Below are 18,377 nucleotides of genomic sequence, written 5' to 3' on the forward strand. Positions count from 1 at the left end.
ATGTGGGATGTTTTATCCTGTGGTAGCGCCTAATGGAGGCCTCCCATGGGGCTATGATGACACCATGTCTTCTCCTTGAACTGTACTGGATGAACTTGAACAAGACACTTAACTTATTCGGTCCTCTCGTCATCTGCTACATTTTGGATATGTGAGATTTATTCTCTACACAGCAGCCAGACTGATCCTTCTTTAGTGTAAACCACATATTTTTCTGGTGGCCAACATGCTGCAGTGTTTCTTACTGTACCTAGAATAAAACTTCCCAGTCTCGGCTTATAAGGCCCTCCATGATTGGGCGCTGGCTCCCACCTCTACCTTGTTTCCTGGCCTTGAGCTCACTCCATTCTGTCCGCAGTGGCCATGTTGCTGTTCCTTGAACTTGTCAAGCAAATTCTTCTTGCAGAGGCTTTGTGTCTTTCCTCCCCTAACCTGGAAGTTGTTAGCATGGCCAGCACCCCCACTTCATCAGGTCTCTGCTCAGATGTCACCTCCTTAGTCCCCCTCTCCCCCATCACTCTCTAAAAGTAGGACCACAGTCATTCTCCATCCCCTTGCCCTGGTTCATACCACTTGGTCCACTTATTTTCATTTGTCCTGCTACCAGAATGTCAGCTCCATGACCGCTTGTGTGTTTTGTTAACTGCCTTGCACCCTTCACCTGCCTTGGGGGAGATTCATCTGTATCTTTTGATGAGATTTGGAAAGTGCTCTCCTTTTATTATGTGGTATACTCGCAGGTCATCTGTTGGGCTCAGTTACTTCTGCATATGACTCATTTCAGCTCTTTTGAGATTATTCTCCTTAGGTGCCGTATTTCAGAGCATGGCAGTATGGGTTTGTTTGGGGTTGGGGTTTTTTTTGCTTATGTCATCTGATTCTGGGTGTTCCCCACTTGTGGTTTGCCTTCCCTAAGTAATCCTTTTCTCCTCCGACATCTGTCAGAATCAGTGAGGAAGCACTTACTTAATAAATTGATAAGCCACTCGACTGATGTCCAAGATGTCACATTTTTCAAAATAGGTTACATTATCTTTATCAAGGAAGATAAGTTTATAAACTAGCAAGCCTTCAGTGAAACATCAGATTAATACATTTGCTAGGATTCACAGCGTGTCCCTAGAAATATGACAAGACTGATTTAAAATGTAATTCTGTCTGTCTTTATACTTATCTTTATAAGGCCAGTGTAATGATGTATTTTAAAAATAATCTTTATTTTTGTCAATGCTTAACTTGATGACCCTCTAAAGCATTTTCTAAGACTTAGTAACAGGATATGTAATTAGATAAGATTTTTCTAATAGGGTATGTAATTAGATAACAAACAAAGAAATAGCCAGATTTTTGTCTGTGTGGAGGAAGGGGGAGGAAACAAAATTTTATTTTCCCCTTGTTTTTTAATTTCTTAAACTAAGAAGTTGTTTTTGACTGTCAGTATAAAGCCCAATGGAACTTTAACTATGAGAAAAATCAAATTTAACAGGGAAAACAAGTTTTGGGGGTTGTTTTCATTTATTTTCTGATTTAGATTTTAAGTAACTGGAGAGAAGAACGATACCAAGATGACATAAAAGCACGACAGATGATGCACGAGGCATTGCAGCTCCGCCTAAATTTGGTAAGAGATACTTCTAGTGTTTTCCCTCTGATACATTTATCTTAATGCGAAAATAACTCCAGCTTTCCACTCCTGCTACGGTAACAGTGTCTGTTACAAGGTGAGGCCTGCTGTTTGCTCTCTCTACTACTTCCTTGTCTCTTGAACCTTCTGTTTCCTGCCTGCTGTCCTTCCTGCCTGGTCTGGCTTCTAGGCAACAGTAGGTATTTTAGGCATTGGCTTGCCTTCTGCACCCCTCCCCCAGTGAATCTCTTTCTCTTTTCCATTTGGGCCAAGAGTAGGTCTTAGAGAACTACTAATTTGAGATGAGTGTTGGCGTTTACTATACTTGTTGAAAAACTGTATTAAAACGTCCTTTAAGTCAAAATTTTATCAAACCTTCCATCAAACTGACCATAAAGACAAATCCCACAGAGAGGTTTTATATAAATTTAAAATTCCTTGCCCATTGCACATGCCCTTGACTTTTCCTTTACTCAGTGCACAAGCCCTGATGGAAGGTGCTTGGAGGATGCTTGCCTGACACTTGATATTAATTCCCACATGTGAACGAGCAGTCCTGGGAGCCAAGCCTCCCATTCGTTATTACTTCTGTGTTACTGGGTATTTCCAAGTGTTATTATCACAACAGGCTTAGATTCACTAGTAACTGACAACACAAAGTTATAGATAATTGAGTCATGTGGTTTTGATCTATTCAGACTTAATTAGATGACAGTGATGAAACTGGATATCATGAAATTTAGCAAAAAAAGAAAGCGAATTATGCTAGTATGTAATTCATGTAGGTGATATGTAGACACTTGGGTACTCCCTTCATTTTTTTTTTGGAATGACCAGTTCCTGTGCTAATGGAACCAAAAAGTGTGGCAAATACATAGCTAGGTGAGAGCAAAGGCAGGATAATCCACAAGCTAGAATACCCTTAGAAAAATTTTAAACCAATCAAAATTTGGTTGCATAAAGTGATGGGGGTGGTATTTTCTCTGTAAGACCGTGCATGTTTTTTCATTGTATTTTTTATGTGCTAGGTGGGAGGAATGTTTGACACAGTACAGAGGAGCACCCAGTGGACAACAGACTGGGCCCTTCTCCTCCTTCAGATCATTACTTCTGGAACTGTCGACATGCACACTAACAAGTATGTTCTTATTAATTTCACCTTGACTTTGCTGCATGCGTGTGTAGTGGAGGCTTTGACATACTGACTACAAATTCCTCCATACTGTATATTCTTAGGTACCATTAACAATTCTGCGCCTTAAATAAAGATGCTCAGTTAGCTAAGAGGGTCTTGGTTTTGCTTTAAGATGTAAATATTTTCTTTCTCCTCCTAGTGAATTATTCACAACAGTTCTTGACATGCTGGGTGTTTTAATCAATGGAACGTTAGCCTCTGACCTATCAAATGCATCCCCAGGGGGATCTGAAGAGAACAAACGCGCGTACATGAACTTAGTAAAGAAACTGAAAGTAAGTTTGTGACCTGGGTTCTCATTGTTCGTGGATTTGTTATTTGGTGCATGTTATCTTATTTTATTACTCCTTAAATTAGATGTTTTTTATTGCGTTCAACTTAATGTAATGTGATTATTTTGCTATTTGCTTTACCTCAGCTTCCCAGTACCCAAAAGTTATAAGTATATATAGCTTTGAGTTTTCCTAAAATAATTATATTCATAAAATATACTTAATTTCTTAAGGAACTTTAGAAATCCATTATCAAATGTATAACCAAAATACCAACATTAGATTCAGGATCAATGTGGCCTTCGACTGGCAACGTGCAGTTGAAAAATAAACACTTGCATTGATATTTCTAAATTTGACTCATTTGACTAGCCACTAACACGGTCTTTGAAATAAACTATAAACAAACAATGCAGGAAAGAAAATTAACATATCCGACAACCGTAGTAATAAAATAACCAATGGTTACCTTGTGGTCTGGCCGTGGATTGGAGAACGTGTTGCGTGCTTCAGCTCTTGCCTTCTGGTTGCAAATACTACTCTGGATTTTTGTCGTTTCAGCGCTGTGATGTTTGTTGTGTAAGAAGGGTGCCTTTACATGTGTTCTATTTTCTACTTAAATAGAAGAAATGAAACATACCACTCTCAATGAGAGCTGCTCTGTAGACCATATTCAAGGTTAAAGAACATTCCAGCTATAAAAAAGGAAATGTTTCATAGGAGAACTTCCTTCTTGTTAACTTTTGCCTTTGTTGTAATTTTTGTCTCACTTCTCTCTCTCTTTTTTAGAAAGAGCTGGGAGACAAGCGGTCAGAAAGTATTGACAAAGTTAGACAGTTGCTACCTTTGCCAAAACAGACTTGTGATGTCATCACTTGTGAACCTATGGGCTCCTTGATTGACACAAAGGGAAACAAAATTGCTGGATTCGACTCTATAGATAAAAAACAGGCAAGAGTAAATGTTTGTTTCTTATATATATAAATACACAAACTTACAAGGACAAAATACATTTTCTTGTCTTCCTATAGGGCCATGTGAAACATCTTAACTTTATTGTTTTTTGATTTTTTTAAAACATATCCTTGTCACTTAAATGCAATGATTATGATCTTTGAAGATCTTCATTTAAAACTGTTCCTGAATTTAAGTGAATTTCTGAAGCCCACCAAGGGAAAAGTAAGTAAAAGCTTAATGTTACCAAAAAAAAAGCAAAGATCAGGTTTGATTTTATTGCAGAATTGGAAACAGAATACGTTTAGTAGATGAGAAAATTTTTTTAAAAGTCTTCATGTAGTTCGCTGTTTTGAGTAAACAAAGATTTTTTTAAACTAGCAGCACTTTATTTTCTTATCAGCTGGGCAATATTTAATGGACACTTGATTTATATAAGATATTAAACATGGTTCTCTAAAATATGAGAAGAGCGGTCAGTTATTCTCTCAGTGGTCATTGAGCAAGCACAGATTTCTGAGATGAAAGACAGAGCTCCTACCCTTAAGGGGAAGTAGACAGACAATTACAGTGTGGTGAGATTGGTGCATCACGGTACAAAGTGTTGGGGACACTGAGAAGGAGCCACCACACTCAGATGGAGCATAGGTAGTCAAAGCAGGATCCTCAGGAAAACGGACACAAGTTATTTGGGAGGATTAAGAGTTAGCCAAAGTGTAGTACAGACACAGGGAAGTGTTTATGCAAAGGCACGAGAGACTAGCTTGCAGGCAAAATGCAGTAAATCTGGAGCACCCAGAGTGCGGATACCCGCATGGTGGTGGAGAGAGAAAACGCTTGAGTCAGGGGCACGTTGAGTTTACCCTGCCAGTGGGCTCTTCTATGGTGACACATCTAGGAGCCATTTGGATACATGGTCTTGGCACCCAGGAAAGAGGTCTAATGTCAAGACAGATACTAGGAAACCGTCGAAATACAGATGGTAACAGAGCCTTGGTTTTGGGTGAAGCCAACTATGGAAGAGTATGTGTAGTTAGGAATAGGAGCGTTCATCAGTTATTCAACATAACTTGAGCAGTTATTTTCAGGGTCACTTTGAAAAAAAGTGTTTTCAAATTGGTAGGCCAGTGAAAGGTCCAAGGGACAGCACCAATTAATGTTAAAAATAAGAAACTTTTATTTTCAGAAACAGAATAACATTTCCTTTTCTAAACTCAGTAGAGATAAGCTTGAATTGAAGGACTTTATTTGTACCTGTTGGTACAAGTTAATTCTATAATGTTGCTTAACTATTCAGAGACTACCCAATTAAGTACTTAAAAGGTGCCTGTATTGAATCAAGTCCAAACATGTTTGGATTTAAGTTCATTTGAGCCCAGTTAGATGTTGACTATAACTTGACTCCAAAGTTTTGTTTTATCTTAAAAACAATAAATAGATTCCAAAGGTTTATAATTTCATATAGTAAGATAAACTTTGCAGTGCTTTTTAGATTTTTTTTTTTGGCTAAAAACAAACAAAACCTAAATGGAAAAAAATGCCACTTGCAGTAAAATATACTGGACTCTCTGGTGTCACAGCCTGCACAGTGTGGTATAAAGGACCGTAGAACTGGAGTTAAAGGTCTGGATTGTAGCCACTGCTCTCAGTGATCTAGTGTCAGTCTGGACTCATTACTTAGCCTATCTGCTGTGTGCTAGAGTCCTCTAAGGCCCCCCACGAGCCAGAATGTGCCCTGAATCCATGTCCTGAGCAAACCTGGCCTCCAAATCAGGAAAAGATCTGAGCGTGTGGTCATAGTGCATTATTTCTCCACAGGGTCTCCAGGTCTCCACGAAGCAGAAGGTGTCCCCATGGGATTTGTTTGAGGGTCAGAAGAACCCAGCTCCTCTCTCCTGGGCCTGGTTCGGGACTGTCCGAGTGGACCGGAAGGTGATCAAGTATGAGGAGCAGCACCACCTCCTCCTGTATCACACACACCCCATGCCCAAGCCCCGAAGTTACTACCTCGAGCCGCTGCCCCTGCCTCCCGAGGAGGAAGATGAAGAGCCCACCTCTCCCATTTCTCAGGAACCAGAGAGGAAATCAGCTGAGCTGTCAGATCAGGGGAAAACCACAGCGGATGAAGAGAAGAAGACGAAGGGGAGGAAGCGCAAGACGAAATCCAGCTCGAGAGTTGATGTGAGTATGGGACGTAGAGAGAGATCTTGGGCGTGTTAGTGTCTTGTAGAAAATTTACTAGCTCCTGAATTGTATCTCCAAGAAACATTCCTAAGCACATTGTAAGTTATCCTCATGGCTGGGATGTAATTAACGGAACAGCACACAAACAGTGACTTTTCACAGATAACAGGATCATAGCTTTTGATTTTACTTCCTCTACTTTTCATAACTTTGTTTAATTTTAGGCTTCGATTGTGAATAATATTTATTTATTATTTTGATGCCGCACAATTTCTCAAATGTGAAACTTGAATTTTTTGACCTATAAAATCTTATCTTTGTACATATTTTTATTATGAGGCATGCCTAAAATATTTTTTGTATTTTGGGCAGTTGATATCTTTAGTAAATTAACATAAAAAACTATTTGTTTTCCCTAGATAAAACCCCATCTGATGTATCTAGTAGGATGAGTCTAGGATTTCACAGTTTACTATTTTATCTTACTCTCCTATATATTCTACTTTACCATATTTTCAGACTTTCTGAGAGATAAAGTAAACATAATTTAAAATAGTTTTTCTTCATGTTTCCCTGTTAGCCTTCCCTACCTAGAGCAACCTTTTCTTAAAAACCTCAGAAATCTATGAGATGGTAATTTAGAAATAATTTTATAGAATTAATGTGTAAAATATCTTAACATTTAACTTCACCTGAAAGATGCTTGAGAGGAAATTTGTGACATTTTTCTATAAAATTCAAGAGTGTTCTTCTCTTGCAGTGGAAGAAACAGTCACAGTTTGTCGTTCAGTCGTCATGACTAATTGTTGCTGTTGTTCACCTAAGTCAAACCCGAAACGTTTTTTCCTAGCTGATAGCTTGGTGATTAATGTTATTCTAGAAATGACCACCATCGCTTTTGGATGCCACTTGAACATCAGTGCCCCCTTCTCGTGTAGCCTTCCTACCAATATTTCTCTGTTTTGAAAAAGATGGTCCAGACTGCCCCTCCCCCCAGTCTGGGTCTCCTGGCCTGTCTATCCACATGGATGGATTCCTGTTCTTTCCAGATGCTTTAAGAGACCTAAAACTCATCTCCTTCCCCAAGTGCATCCTGGTCATGTCCCTTTCTCCCATACTTCTCCTATACTTCTCCTAAATCTGCTTCTTTTCAGTTGGTTGTATTGCAGGGAGCTGAGCTTTTATTTTTCCTGCATCCTTCAGGGATAGCCTAGAGAAGGAGGAACAGTGGGGGAATCTCGACATTCAGTGGTGATCCCCAGAGGCTTTGCAGCTGCTCTAAGGAAGAGAAAACCCTGGGCAAGAGGTGTGGTGAGGGGCAGAGGGGAACAAGATGGAAGGGGAGTCTACTTCTTTAGAGTGCTGTATTGAAAGTTGGAACTAAGACACTGTCTAGGCCGGAGACTGGTTCTGAAGTACTGTGGGCCTTCTGGCTGATTCTCATCTAGGCACAAGGTATCAGGAAAGCCTTCTAAGATGAAATGATTGGGAGACTCAGCAACTAAAGATGCTTTGTTGGCTGTGGGTGCTGGTCATTATTGGTGTACTAAATGTGCTTTTAGTATTTTAAAAACACATCTTCAGAAAAGATCCTTTTCCATCTTCCCCCGCTGTAGCCAAGTACATTTTAAGTCAAGGATGAGTTTTGATTTAAATGAGTGTTTTGCAGAGAATATACTGTCTGCTGGGATAGGCGCGCTCTCAAATTATATGAGAGGAGGAATATGCATTAATTATCTTTGTGGTGTGTGGAGTGAAGTAACTTTTTTCTCTTTAACTTTTTGTTGAAGGAGTATCCACAGAGCAACATGTACCGAGTGCCTCCCAATTACTCACCTATTTCCTCCCAGATGATGCACCACCCACCGTCCACCTTGTGGGGCTACAACCTCATGGGTCAGCCCCAGCAGCCTGGCTTCTTCCTTCAGAACCAATCTCTCACTCCAGGTATGTGAAGACGGAGCGAGGTCGGGGCCGCCCGAGATGAGAGCTAGCTTGGGGTTCTCTTTGCTTGTAAACTGAAACCTCCACAAAACTTGCACATTTCAAGAAGGGAGCATTCAGTGGACACTTCTATAATTCCCTCCACTCAAGATGATTTCCCCCTTCTTCTAAAATTTCAGTTTCAGTGACTAGTTGATGTGCCAATTTTGGAATTTTCATCCAGTGTGAGAAGGAAATTAGCCGCTGGTGAACGTCTCAGCTCTAAGATACAAAGTTGATAAAGTTTTATGTTGTGAAATGTGCATATGCTTTTATCAGATATAATTCATATCAGTGTTTTGAAAGATTAGGCAATATTGCCGTGTCTTTTATTGTTTCCTCATGTTATATCTTTCAACTTGTTTGTACCATGAAGGATCTCAGAAATAGGTGCAGCAAATAGGCTTAGATATCAGTAAGAAATCCTATTATAGTCACAGTAAATATTAGTATTGCTTTGGTTCAAGCTCAGGGAAATTTTATATCTAGAATAAAGATTTTCTAAATAAAAATCTCTTAATTAGAAATGAATTTACTTTTTTTTCTAAATGAACGTTTTCCTGTTTTGCGAAACAGTTTATTTTGGGATCTCAGCCTGCATTTTGTTAGGATGTGCCATTTGAACAAATAGTGTTTTTCCTTATTGTATTCTGTGTTATACTGTGATTTTTACTGTAATTTGAGCATGACAGTTTGAGGCCTAGGGAAGAAAGTGTTCGATTCTTGCCTTACAGTGGAGGAGAATCCATATTTTGTCCTCTGAATTAGTGGTTAAGAGAGCTGGTCTGGGAGTTACAGTTCTAGTTCAAGTCTGGCTCTACCACTCTCTTGCTGTATCATCTCCACTGAGTCTTAATTTCTCTGTGCCTCAGTCTGATCGTCTGGAAAGTGGATGTGCTAATATACACCCTCATAGTGTGGGTGATTCAATTATCCATTCAGCAGAACGTACTGAGCTTCATTGATTATGTGCCAGACCCGATTTTAGTTGTTAGGGTATTGCAGCAAACAAAATAGATGAAAATGCTCATTGTTTTTTGAAGGATGAAATAAGGTTTATATTACATACACAGATAAACACACATATATAATTTAAAGTGAGTTTTTAAAAATATAGCATTCAGAAGGTAGCCTGACACAACAGACAGGTTCAGCAAGTCTTCTTAACGTACCCCCACCTCAGGGCCTTTTGCACATGCTGACCCCTGCCTGGAGTGTGCTCCTTCAGGTATCTACATGGTCACTGCCTGCTTCCTTTGGGTTTGGTCAGATACCACTTTCTCACTGAGGCCTGCACTGACCACCCTGTTTTAAACTGTAAACCACACCCTTTCCCTGACCCCTCTGCTCCCCCCCTCCCCCTTCAGTTTCATTCTAGCACCAGCCCTTGTTTATAGGCTATTTACTTACTTCCCGGTTTATTATCTGCCTTCTCCAATGTAAGCTCCATGATGGCAAGTTTTTTTTCTGATAGGTTTGCCATAGTATGCCCATAACTTAGAGCTGCATCTCGTTTGTAGTGGGGTCTTAAAAATAGGTTATTGAGTGAATGAGTGTAGACTACAGAGAACAAACGAGGCAGTGGTAAATGTGGAAAATAATACACGTTCATCCTCTCTCTTGACTTCCTCTTTTTAATTCCAATGTCCTTGTGAATTTAAGCATCTTTAAACTTTTTAGATATTGAAATCAAACACAAGGACTATCTATAAATTGAAGTCTAAGTATTTTAAAAGACACATACCCTCTCCCCTGTAAAATACTATAAAAGGTGTTTATAAATTAAGGAACTTTAGGTATTAGGTAAATCTTAGGTATCATGACATGTAAGAAAAAATCTGAAAATACCAATTAATTATGAGGATTTTACATGTGTGAATTAATGGATTTTCATAAAGTTTTGAGTCCTAGGGAGTTGAGGAAGAGTATGTATAGTCTACTTCCATTCATGCTTTGTTAAAAACGTGAAACAGTGCCCTTACACACACACACACACACACACACACACACACACATCTTTAGCAATCTTTTTCTCAGGTATACACTCCAGGATGGTAAAGTTATAAGGAAATGTGTGTGAATAATAAACATCATTTGGTGAGAGATGGGGAGAAAATTAATTAGGTAAGAATATACAGAGGGCTTCAGCATATTTATTGTATCTTATTTCTTTAGCTGACTCAGAGATATAAGATTATAGAAAAGTTAGGAAAATTAAAAGAAAGTAGACCATAGTCTAATCTTTAAAAAAAAGTCCCATATTTATAAAATGAGTCAACGTTTTTATTTATTAGTATATTTCCAATTCTTGCTTCAGCAAGAATTACGTTGCCATGTTACTCAAATTGACCTTCCACTTTTTTTCCAAATGATCTTCAAATGCTGCTGAATGACTTCATAAATCATATTGCTGATTGTGATACCGAGCCTTAAAAAGAATGTGGGTTTTTCCAGTGATCAGTGTTAAAATGTTTGTTTCCATCATACAACTTGCTTTAAAGAAAAGATATAACATTTGTAAGGTATTTATATAGAAGTTTTCTTACATACATTAAAGAATATAAACTATCTGGTGAGTGAAGGATTGGCACCTATTTGAAGCCAGCAAATGATGAAATTTTTTTTTCCTCTTAAAGACATTTGGCAGATTATATGTGCAAATATGCTAAAGTTTTCATTTGGTTTTTTTAAGCATCACTATAACGTTTCTTGTTTATTTGACTTCTACCCTTCAGAAAAGATATGTTTTGTCTTTAGAATCATGGTATTTGAAGTTTCCAAGCATTTCAGGTTTTTAAGGTATTGTCATACCTCTTTACTGAAAAACAGGCATCTTTAGTTTACCGTGGTAAAGAAACTTAAATACCATGAACTTCGAAAGGGTTTAAAATTACAAAAGGGTCTCTGTGCCTGGTTTAGCACACTTGACAAAATACCTCACAAAGGCAGTATATTCTGTGCGAGTAACATGTTCCCGGGGGCCTCGCATCATTTAAAATCCACATGATTCTGAAATTGTGCCAGCGACTCTGCATCTCAGGCATTTCACATTACCAACCAAAGTGGGCCCTCTGTGAAGTCATTCAAATACTGTCATTCACTGGACATCACCCTCCCCATCGTTTGGAATTTATGCAACTCTTAGGGATCTTTAATATTTGTAGAGGGTGGGACAGTGCCCTACTTCCATTAGGCTCCTAAAGTGAGGCTTAGAAGGTGAGATTTCTGTGTTTTGATAAAATAAGGAAGACCTGTTGCATTACCATGCACAGAAAGCCCTTCCTCCTGGTTGCTTTTTTAGGTGGCTCCAGATTGGACCCCGCGGGCTCCTTTGTCCCCACCAATACCAAGCAAGCTCTGTCCAACATGCTGCAGCGGCGCTCGGGGGCCATGATGCAGCCGCCCTCCCTTCACGCCATCACGTCGCAGCAGCAGTTGATACAGATGAAGCTTCTGCAGCAGCAGCAGCAACAGCGGCTTCTCAGGCAAGCCCAGACGCGACCTTTCCAACAGGTTTGTCCAGATCAGCAGTGTCTCCCGAGTTTCATTAGTTCCTGTAGCCAGGGATGAGTGTGGGGGTGTGACAGATTCTTCCTGCACGAGCATCCCTGTTTACCTGTGTGAGTGCGTGTATATCTCTCCTGTAAAGGTTTATACATCGCCCCCTTTGTATTTTACTATTATCGTTGATCAAATAAGAACTTGAAATGTCTTAGGTTCATTAAAAGTATGCCTTAAAACAAAAGGAAGAGCTAATGGTTTTCTAGTCACTTAGAAGCTGCAGGACTTTTGTCCTTGAAGTGACCTGCTCTGAGCACTCATTCCCTATTACAATTTTCACCATATTCTGTGCTCCTTTTAGCTCCACTTTCATGTATTATTATTTGATGTATTACATTGAAGTTGTAGCTCTGAAGCCCTGATATTTCTTAGATTTTCTCCTACAGTGCCCTGCACTGCACACACTCTGCTTTTAGTATATGCTTCACAAGATCTATCGCAGGCAAAGAATATGCTACAACTAATAGTCAGTATGTGGGTATCCTTAGCTCTTGATTCATGTTATTTCTATTTTTATGTCCTATAACCCAATTTTCTTTAACTTTTTAGATGATAGTGATTGTTTAACAAAACATTGATGGAAGTCACACAAAACTTAGTATAGACTCAATAAAACCCAAGAATCTATACAAATACATTAAAGTAAAAAGAGGGAGGTGAGAATGTGACTTTTTCTTCTAGTTTCTGTATACTTCTTGTATTTTTCTAAAAAAAAAATTGCGCTATAATGATGATGCTGATGACAGCTGCTAACACTATGAGAGTACTTACTATTTGCCAAAACACTTGCAAGCACTGTAATATATTGATTGTCTCAGATCTCACAGCAGCCCTATGAGTGAGGTACTTTATGATGTTCGAAGGAAGTAGTTAATCCACAAGTGTATCCTGCTCTAAGAACAAGCACAGATTTTCAAATGAGCAAGGAATTCTAATGCTTTTTTTTAAGCTCTTTATTGGAACATAATTGCTTTACACCCTTGTACCAGTTTTTGAGGTACACCAAAGTGAATCAGCTGTATTTATACATATATCCCCATATCCCCTCCCTTCCATGACTCCCTCTCACCCTCCCTATCCCACCCCTCTAAAGCATCACCCATCATCGAGTTGATCTCCCTTTGTTATACAGCAACTTCCCACTAGCTTATCTGTTTTACAATTGGTAGTGTATCTATGTCTGTGCTCCTCTCTGACTTCGTCCCAGCTTCCCCTTCTCCCCCTCCCCCCAACCCCATGTCCTCAAGTACATTCTCTACATCTGCATCTTTATTCTTGCCCTGTCACTGGGTTCATCAGTACCATTTTTTTAGATTCCATATATATGAGTTAGCATACGGTATTTGTTTTTCTCTCTCTGGCTTACTTCACTCTGTATGACAGACTCTGGGTCTATCCACCTCATTACATATAGCTCCATTTCATTCCTTTTCATGGCTGAGTAATATTCCATTGTATATATGTGCCACATCTTCTTTATCCATTCATCTGTTGATGGGCATTTCGGTTGCTAATTCTAATGCTTTTAAAAATATTCTTTGTATTTTGAATAACTTTCTAGCCATATCTCCATTGTGCAACTTACGGTATTTCTCCATTCAGTCCACTTCATGATTTGGAGGATGGAAGTGGTAGAGCTAGTTGTGCAGTCTTAAAAATGGTTCCTTTCCCTTAAAAAAAAATTTTTTTTTTACCCTGTGTTATAGGAAGAACAGGAGAGAGGAATCTAGTTTGAACCACATGCGAATGCAAACAACAGTCACTACCTGCTTGTCTCCCCCTGACCTCTGTGGGAGGTTTGATGGCTCAGGTTCCCTGGGTATCGGGAAAGATGGGCCTAAGTTGCTTTACACAGAAGTGATGAGGATTTGATTAAAATATTTAAAAGCCTCAGTTTTTCTCTAAATAAGCAGCATGTTTGGCGTCATTTAAAACCTTGGTGAGATTTTAGCTCTTCTTGGGGGTGAATGAAAATAGTTACACCACTGTTTCAAATCCTTATGGAGAAAAAATTTACCAAAAGTTGAATAATCCTTCTACTAGAATGAATTCAGCACCCTTCTAAAGGAATTTAAGCTTACGTAAAATTTACCTTCCAACAAGTATGTTTATTTTTTCCTATCTACCTTTTTATCACAAGGTATAATTTGACTTATTAACAGCCCATTTTCAAACTGTTACTGCTGGATTCAGTTGTGATTTTCTCTAAGTGCTTCCTAACATTGGGGAAAAGCTCACTGAGTCATTTATAAGTGAAACACCTGTCTTCAAAAGTTTACTTCCTGATACAAGCCGTGACAAGCAATTTCCCCTAAAGCAAAAAAAAAAAAAAAAGAGGGGGGGATTCAATAGAATAATTTTCATGTATTCAGAAATATCCTTGTATGTTTAGAGAAGGTAGACTTACGATCTAAAATGTCCCTGTAGGACCCCGTTACTCACATCACTCAAAACTACCTGATTGTATTCTTTTTTACCATCTAGGGTTGCACTGCTTGAACTAATAGGAATTAACTGATAATTCATTCTTTTTTTTTTTTTTAACTGATTCTTTTGTAGTAACTCTGTCATATGTTGGATTTTTCTTTTTTTCCTTTTTTTTCTTTCATTTTTTTTTCCTTTTGAGAAGCCAGGAGTTCTTCAAGTAGTAGAAGCTCAACTTCCTAACAGTAACAGCGATTGTCCTGGCAGACCTTGTTTTATTGTGCTTCACATTATTGCAATTCACAGATATTGCACTAATTACAAATTGAAGGTTTGTGGCAGCCCTGCATTCAGCATGTCTCATTACTGTTTTTCCAACAGCATTTGCTCACTTTGTGTGTCTGTTACCTTTTAGTAGTACTTGCAATATGGCAAACTTTTTTATTATATTTGTTATGGTGACCTGTGATCAGTGATCTTTGTTGTTATTACTATGACTCACTGGAGGCTCAGGCAATGGTTAGCATTTTTTAGCAATGAAGGATTTTTTTTAATTAAAATGTACTTTTAAAATGACAACACTTACTATAGTATAATTTAAACATAACCGTTATATTCACCGAGAAACCAAAAAATTCAAGTGACTCACTTTGTTGCGGTGGTCTAGAACCAAACCCACAGCATCTCCAAGGTGTGCCTGTATAATATTGACCTCCCCTCCTCCTCCGTATTCTTTTGTAACAGTTGAAACTTGCTTTAGAGTTTCTGAAGGGATTTCAGAAGCAGACATGTTTTTTTGTCCCTCACCACTGTATAAGTGTTGGATAATTGAGGAGAACAGTATTCTTTAAGGAAAGAGAATTGCATACGTGGTGCAGTCACAGGTGGAGTGCCCCTCCATAGGTAGATGAGATTTGTATGTAGCAACTGCTAGAGTGCTTGCATGAGGAAGTTCTGAGGGAAATGGTAGTGCCTTTCCTCTCTCCCAGTGGATCATGGATTAATATACATAGAACCTAGCTAAGTATGGTATTGTGGCGGAAAAAACAATTCTCCTTGTGGTAATCTTTAAAAATCTAGTATAAAAGGAGAATTATATGGAATATAAGTAACATTGCTACACTGTTTTCATATATGATTCTGGATGCAATTAGCTGTTTTTCTAACGAGTACTGACCCATATCCTTCATAGTAAGAGGTGTTGATTCAGATTTTGGCAGCAACATTTTCTCAGGTTAAATGCATACACAGAATGTGATTCTCTCTAGCTACATAAAAACTTGTAATTTTTTCTTTCTTTCAGTTTTTGGCTTCTTATAGAGAAGATGAAATAGTTATTTTCTTCCTTATCCTATGAATTTTCTAATTACAGAAATCCTATTTATTTATTTATTTATTTATTTATGCTGCACCAGTGCTGCGCAGCATGCAGGATCTTAGTTTCCTGACCAGGTATCAAACGCGTGTCCCCTGCATTGGAAACATGGAGTCTTAATCACTGGACCACCAGGGAAATCCCAAGAAATCCACTTTCTTAAATGTAACAAACATGTTGGAGAATTTCACATTATCTTAACCTTCAAAAGTGATCTTGGAATTGTAGGAGATGCTTTGAAAGACTGACTAGTTTGGGTATGACGGCTCCTTAGGCTGGTTGTTCAATGACACCCACCCCACCTTACCCCAACTCCACCCCCACGGCAGCTGACCTTCTCTTCTTAGGTCAGGGGTCGGGTCTTATAATACTTTGTATCATCTTTCCATCTACTGAGCAGAGGATAGAAATGTATGAGATGTTTATCGAACGAATTCATGTTTTGAGCAGCTACTTCCAGAACCCTGGAGCTTCTTAGTAGCCTTAATCCTTAGCAACCTGATTTTTATCCACAAACTCATCTCATAGCTCTTCCTCTGAGTGCTTCCAGAAACCGCTCCCAACAGCGACCTCTGCTGTGGTTGTTTTAAACACCTTAGATGGGGCAAGGAGGGCACAAATTCCAGACTTGTGGATACATCCCAGACCTTGCCTCTTAACATCTAACGGAGAGAGCTGATGTATGTAGGAAGATCTAGCCTTAGATGGTGCACGAAGAAAAGTAGAGAACCATTATAAAATAACTCTAATTCGGCCACAGAGACTGAATATCAATCAGCTTCAGCTGGTCATGAAATTTCCTGTTACGAACCATCTTACATTTCCTCAGGAATGTATTAATAGTGTCTAGAAAACAGGTGCTAAATAGCATAAATATTGTTAGGTATTGTTAATCAAATTATTTGATGTAATGACTATTATAATTAAGCGTGTTTTCTTATAGCTTTAGTGCATATTGACATGCATAAAGATGTTTTTGCGAGGAAACTTGTTTTCATTTTTCTTGGTTACAGTCTTTATCCAGCAAAGTAAAAATGCTCTCCCTCCATTCCTTACTCAGTGTCCCTTGTTTAAATGGGACTTGGCATAGTGATTTTGTCATCTTTCTGTGCCTCAGAGGCTTATCTATAGAATGGAGCTATGCAATATTTACTCCATAGGGTTCTTGTGAAATTAATGATTTAATGTATGTAACAGCCCTTAGAACAGTGGTTGACTTATAGTATGTGCTCAAAAAATGTTAGCTGACTTACTTACTGTTTTATTAGTATTTTATGGTTATATTATTTCAGAGGAAATCTCTGTCCCATAAAAATGATCTATATTTTCTTAAATATGTTAAGGACTAAAAGAGAATAAAAGCACATCAAATGCTTTACTTGTATAATTACATTAATTGTCCCTAATATGATGGGTGCTCAGTGGCCACCAGTAGAAGAGAAATGTTGTTTAATTTTCCTAATAGCCATTTTGGTTTCTTAGAACAGTATGTTTTTACCGCTGAAGTTCTGTGATACAGACTTTAGAGGGATTGGTTCCAGTTTCACTGTTAGAAATATCACTGAGTATTTTATTTTCCACATCTCCCATGAGAACTATCATAAAATATAGAATATGGGTTATAAATGCCAAATGCTGCTTACATTGTTTTCCAGTCATCTTTTTTTTATATCTAATATTTTTTTTCCTGACAGAAAGTACTCCCCGCCCCGCCCGCCGTCAGTCTTCTAGTGAAGAGGCTTTTAAAGGGAATGATAAGTTTTGACACAGGAAGAGGACTTAATTTTGTGCCTTGATTTATGATATCACTTTATCCTGATTTCTCCCTTTCAGTGCACAAAATCATCTTGTGTTCTTTGTCATAATCAGTGCTGGATGGTTTATTCTGAGAGTCCAGTGAAAGATAGACAAAAGATATGTTTAGCTTAATTCGATTGAGACAGATTTGGAAGAAAGCAATTGATTGTTGGCTACAGATAATGAATCATGAGGATTTTCATGACATTAAAGAGGAGGATTTCTGACAACCAGAAGTTCTGTGCTCAGTTATAGCCAGTGGTCACTGATCAGAACATCTGGTTATCTAACCATGGGGCAGATGCCATCATTGTGTATCCAGATAAAGGAGTTAGGTGACTTAATAAAAGAACGCCGAGTCAGAGCCTTCCAGAGTTATTAGCTCCTTGGTAAAAGCGACACTTGTAGCATCCTGAAAGCATGCCCCTTAGATTGACGAGGCCCATTTCAGTTCAGCAGCCACCCTTTTTGCCTGGTAATTGATCTACCTTATGGATATGGTGTCACCTTGGAATAGCTGTTTCCTTCCTTTGCTGTCTCCCTCCTTCTCACTCTTTAGCAGTATTTTTCAAAGGTACAAGAATAGACAATAATCTAGCAAACACTAATGTGCCTACCACCTAGCTTTATTGAATGATAATGTTCTGCCACATTTTCTCTAGATCATTCTTTTTTTATATAAAACATTACAGACATGGATGAGGCCCCTTGTCTCATAAAGATAAAGAGGTAATCGCTGTCGTGAATTTTGTGTTTTTCTTTCTTATGAATGTGTTTTATATTTTTACTACTTGTTTTTGCATCCATTGACATAAACATTATATAGTGTTACTTTCAGATTTGAAACTTATTTATAATAGTCTCACACAGGTATTATTGTATTGTTTTGTAACTTTTTTATTTTGCCTAATTTTTAATGATATCTACTTTGTTATACTTGGTTTTATTTATTTGCTTGTCCTGGTTGGATACTCTTCCATTATGAGTATTAACATTTATCCATTCTGT

At 38.4% G+C, this 18,377-nt stretch overlaps 2 protein-coding genes across 5 annotated transcripts in view; one reads left to right on the forward strand and one right to left on the reverse strand.

The window, feature by feature from the left end:
• The window catches only part of P2RY12 (purinergic receptor P2Y12), a 45,892-nt gene extending 42,238 nt beyond the window's left edge, over window positions 1–3,654 (reverse strand). For all 4 annotated transcript variants that reach the window (XM_057737857.1, XM_057737854.1, XM_057737856.1 and 1 more), the window contains exon 1: window positions 3,561–3,654. The gene's annotated coding sequence lies outside the window, so the exon portion shown is untranslated. The remainder of the gene's footprint in view (window positions 1–3,560) is intronic.
• Window positions 1–18,377, forward strand: part of MED12L (mediator complex subunit 12L) — a 329,018-nt gene that overhangs the window by 281,045 nt on the left and 29,596 nt on the right. Inside the window, exons 33-39 of the mRNA XM_057737852.1 lie at window positions 1,532–1,621; window positions 2,653–2,762; window positions 2,959–3,094; window positions 3,881–4,042; window positions 5,864–6,226; window positions 8,020–8,176; window positions 11,514–11,725. Coding sequence (XP_057593835.1) covers window positions 1,532–1,621; window positions 2,653–2,762; window positions 2,959–3,094; window positions 3,881–4,042; window positions 5,864–6,226; window positions 8,020–8,176; window positions 11,514–11,725 — 1,230 coding nt within the window. The remainder of the gene's footprint in view (window positions 1–1,531; window positions 1,622–2,652; window positions 2,763–2,958; window positions 3,095–3,880; window positions 4,043–5,863; window positions 6,227–8,019; window positions 8,177–11,513; window positions 11,726–18,377) is intronic.

The sequence above is a fragment of the Hippopotamus amphibius genome, chromosome 6 (assembly GCF_030028045.1).
Source record: "Hippopotamus amphibius kiboko isolate mHipAmp2 chromosome 6, mHipAmp2.hap2, whole genome shotgun sequence".
NCBI classification, from domain to species: domain Eukaryota; kingdom Metazoa; phylum Chordata; class Mammalia; order Artiodactyla; family Hippopotamidae; genus Hippopotamus; species Hippopotamus amphibius.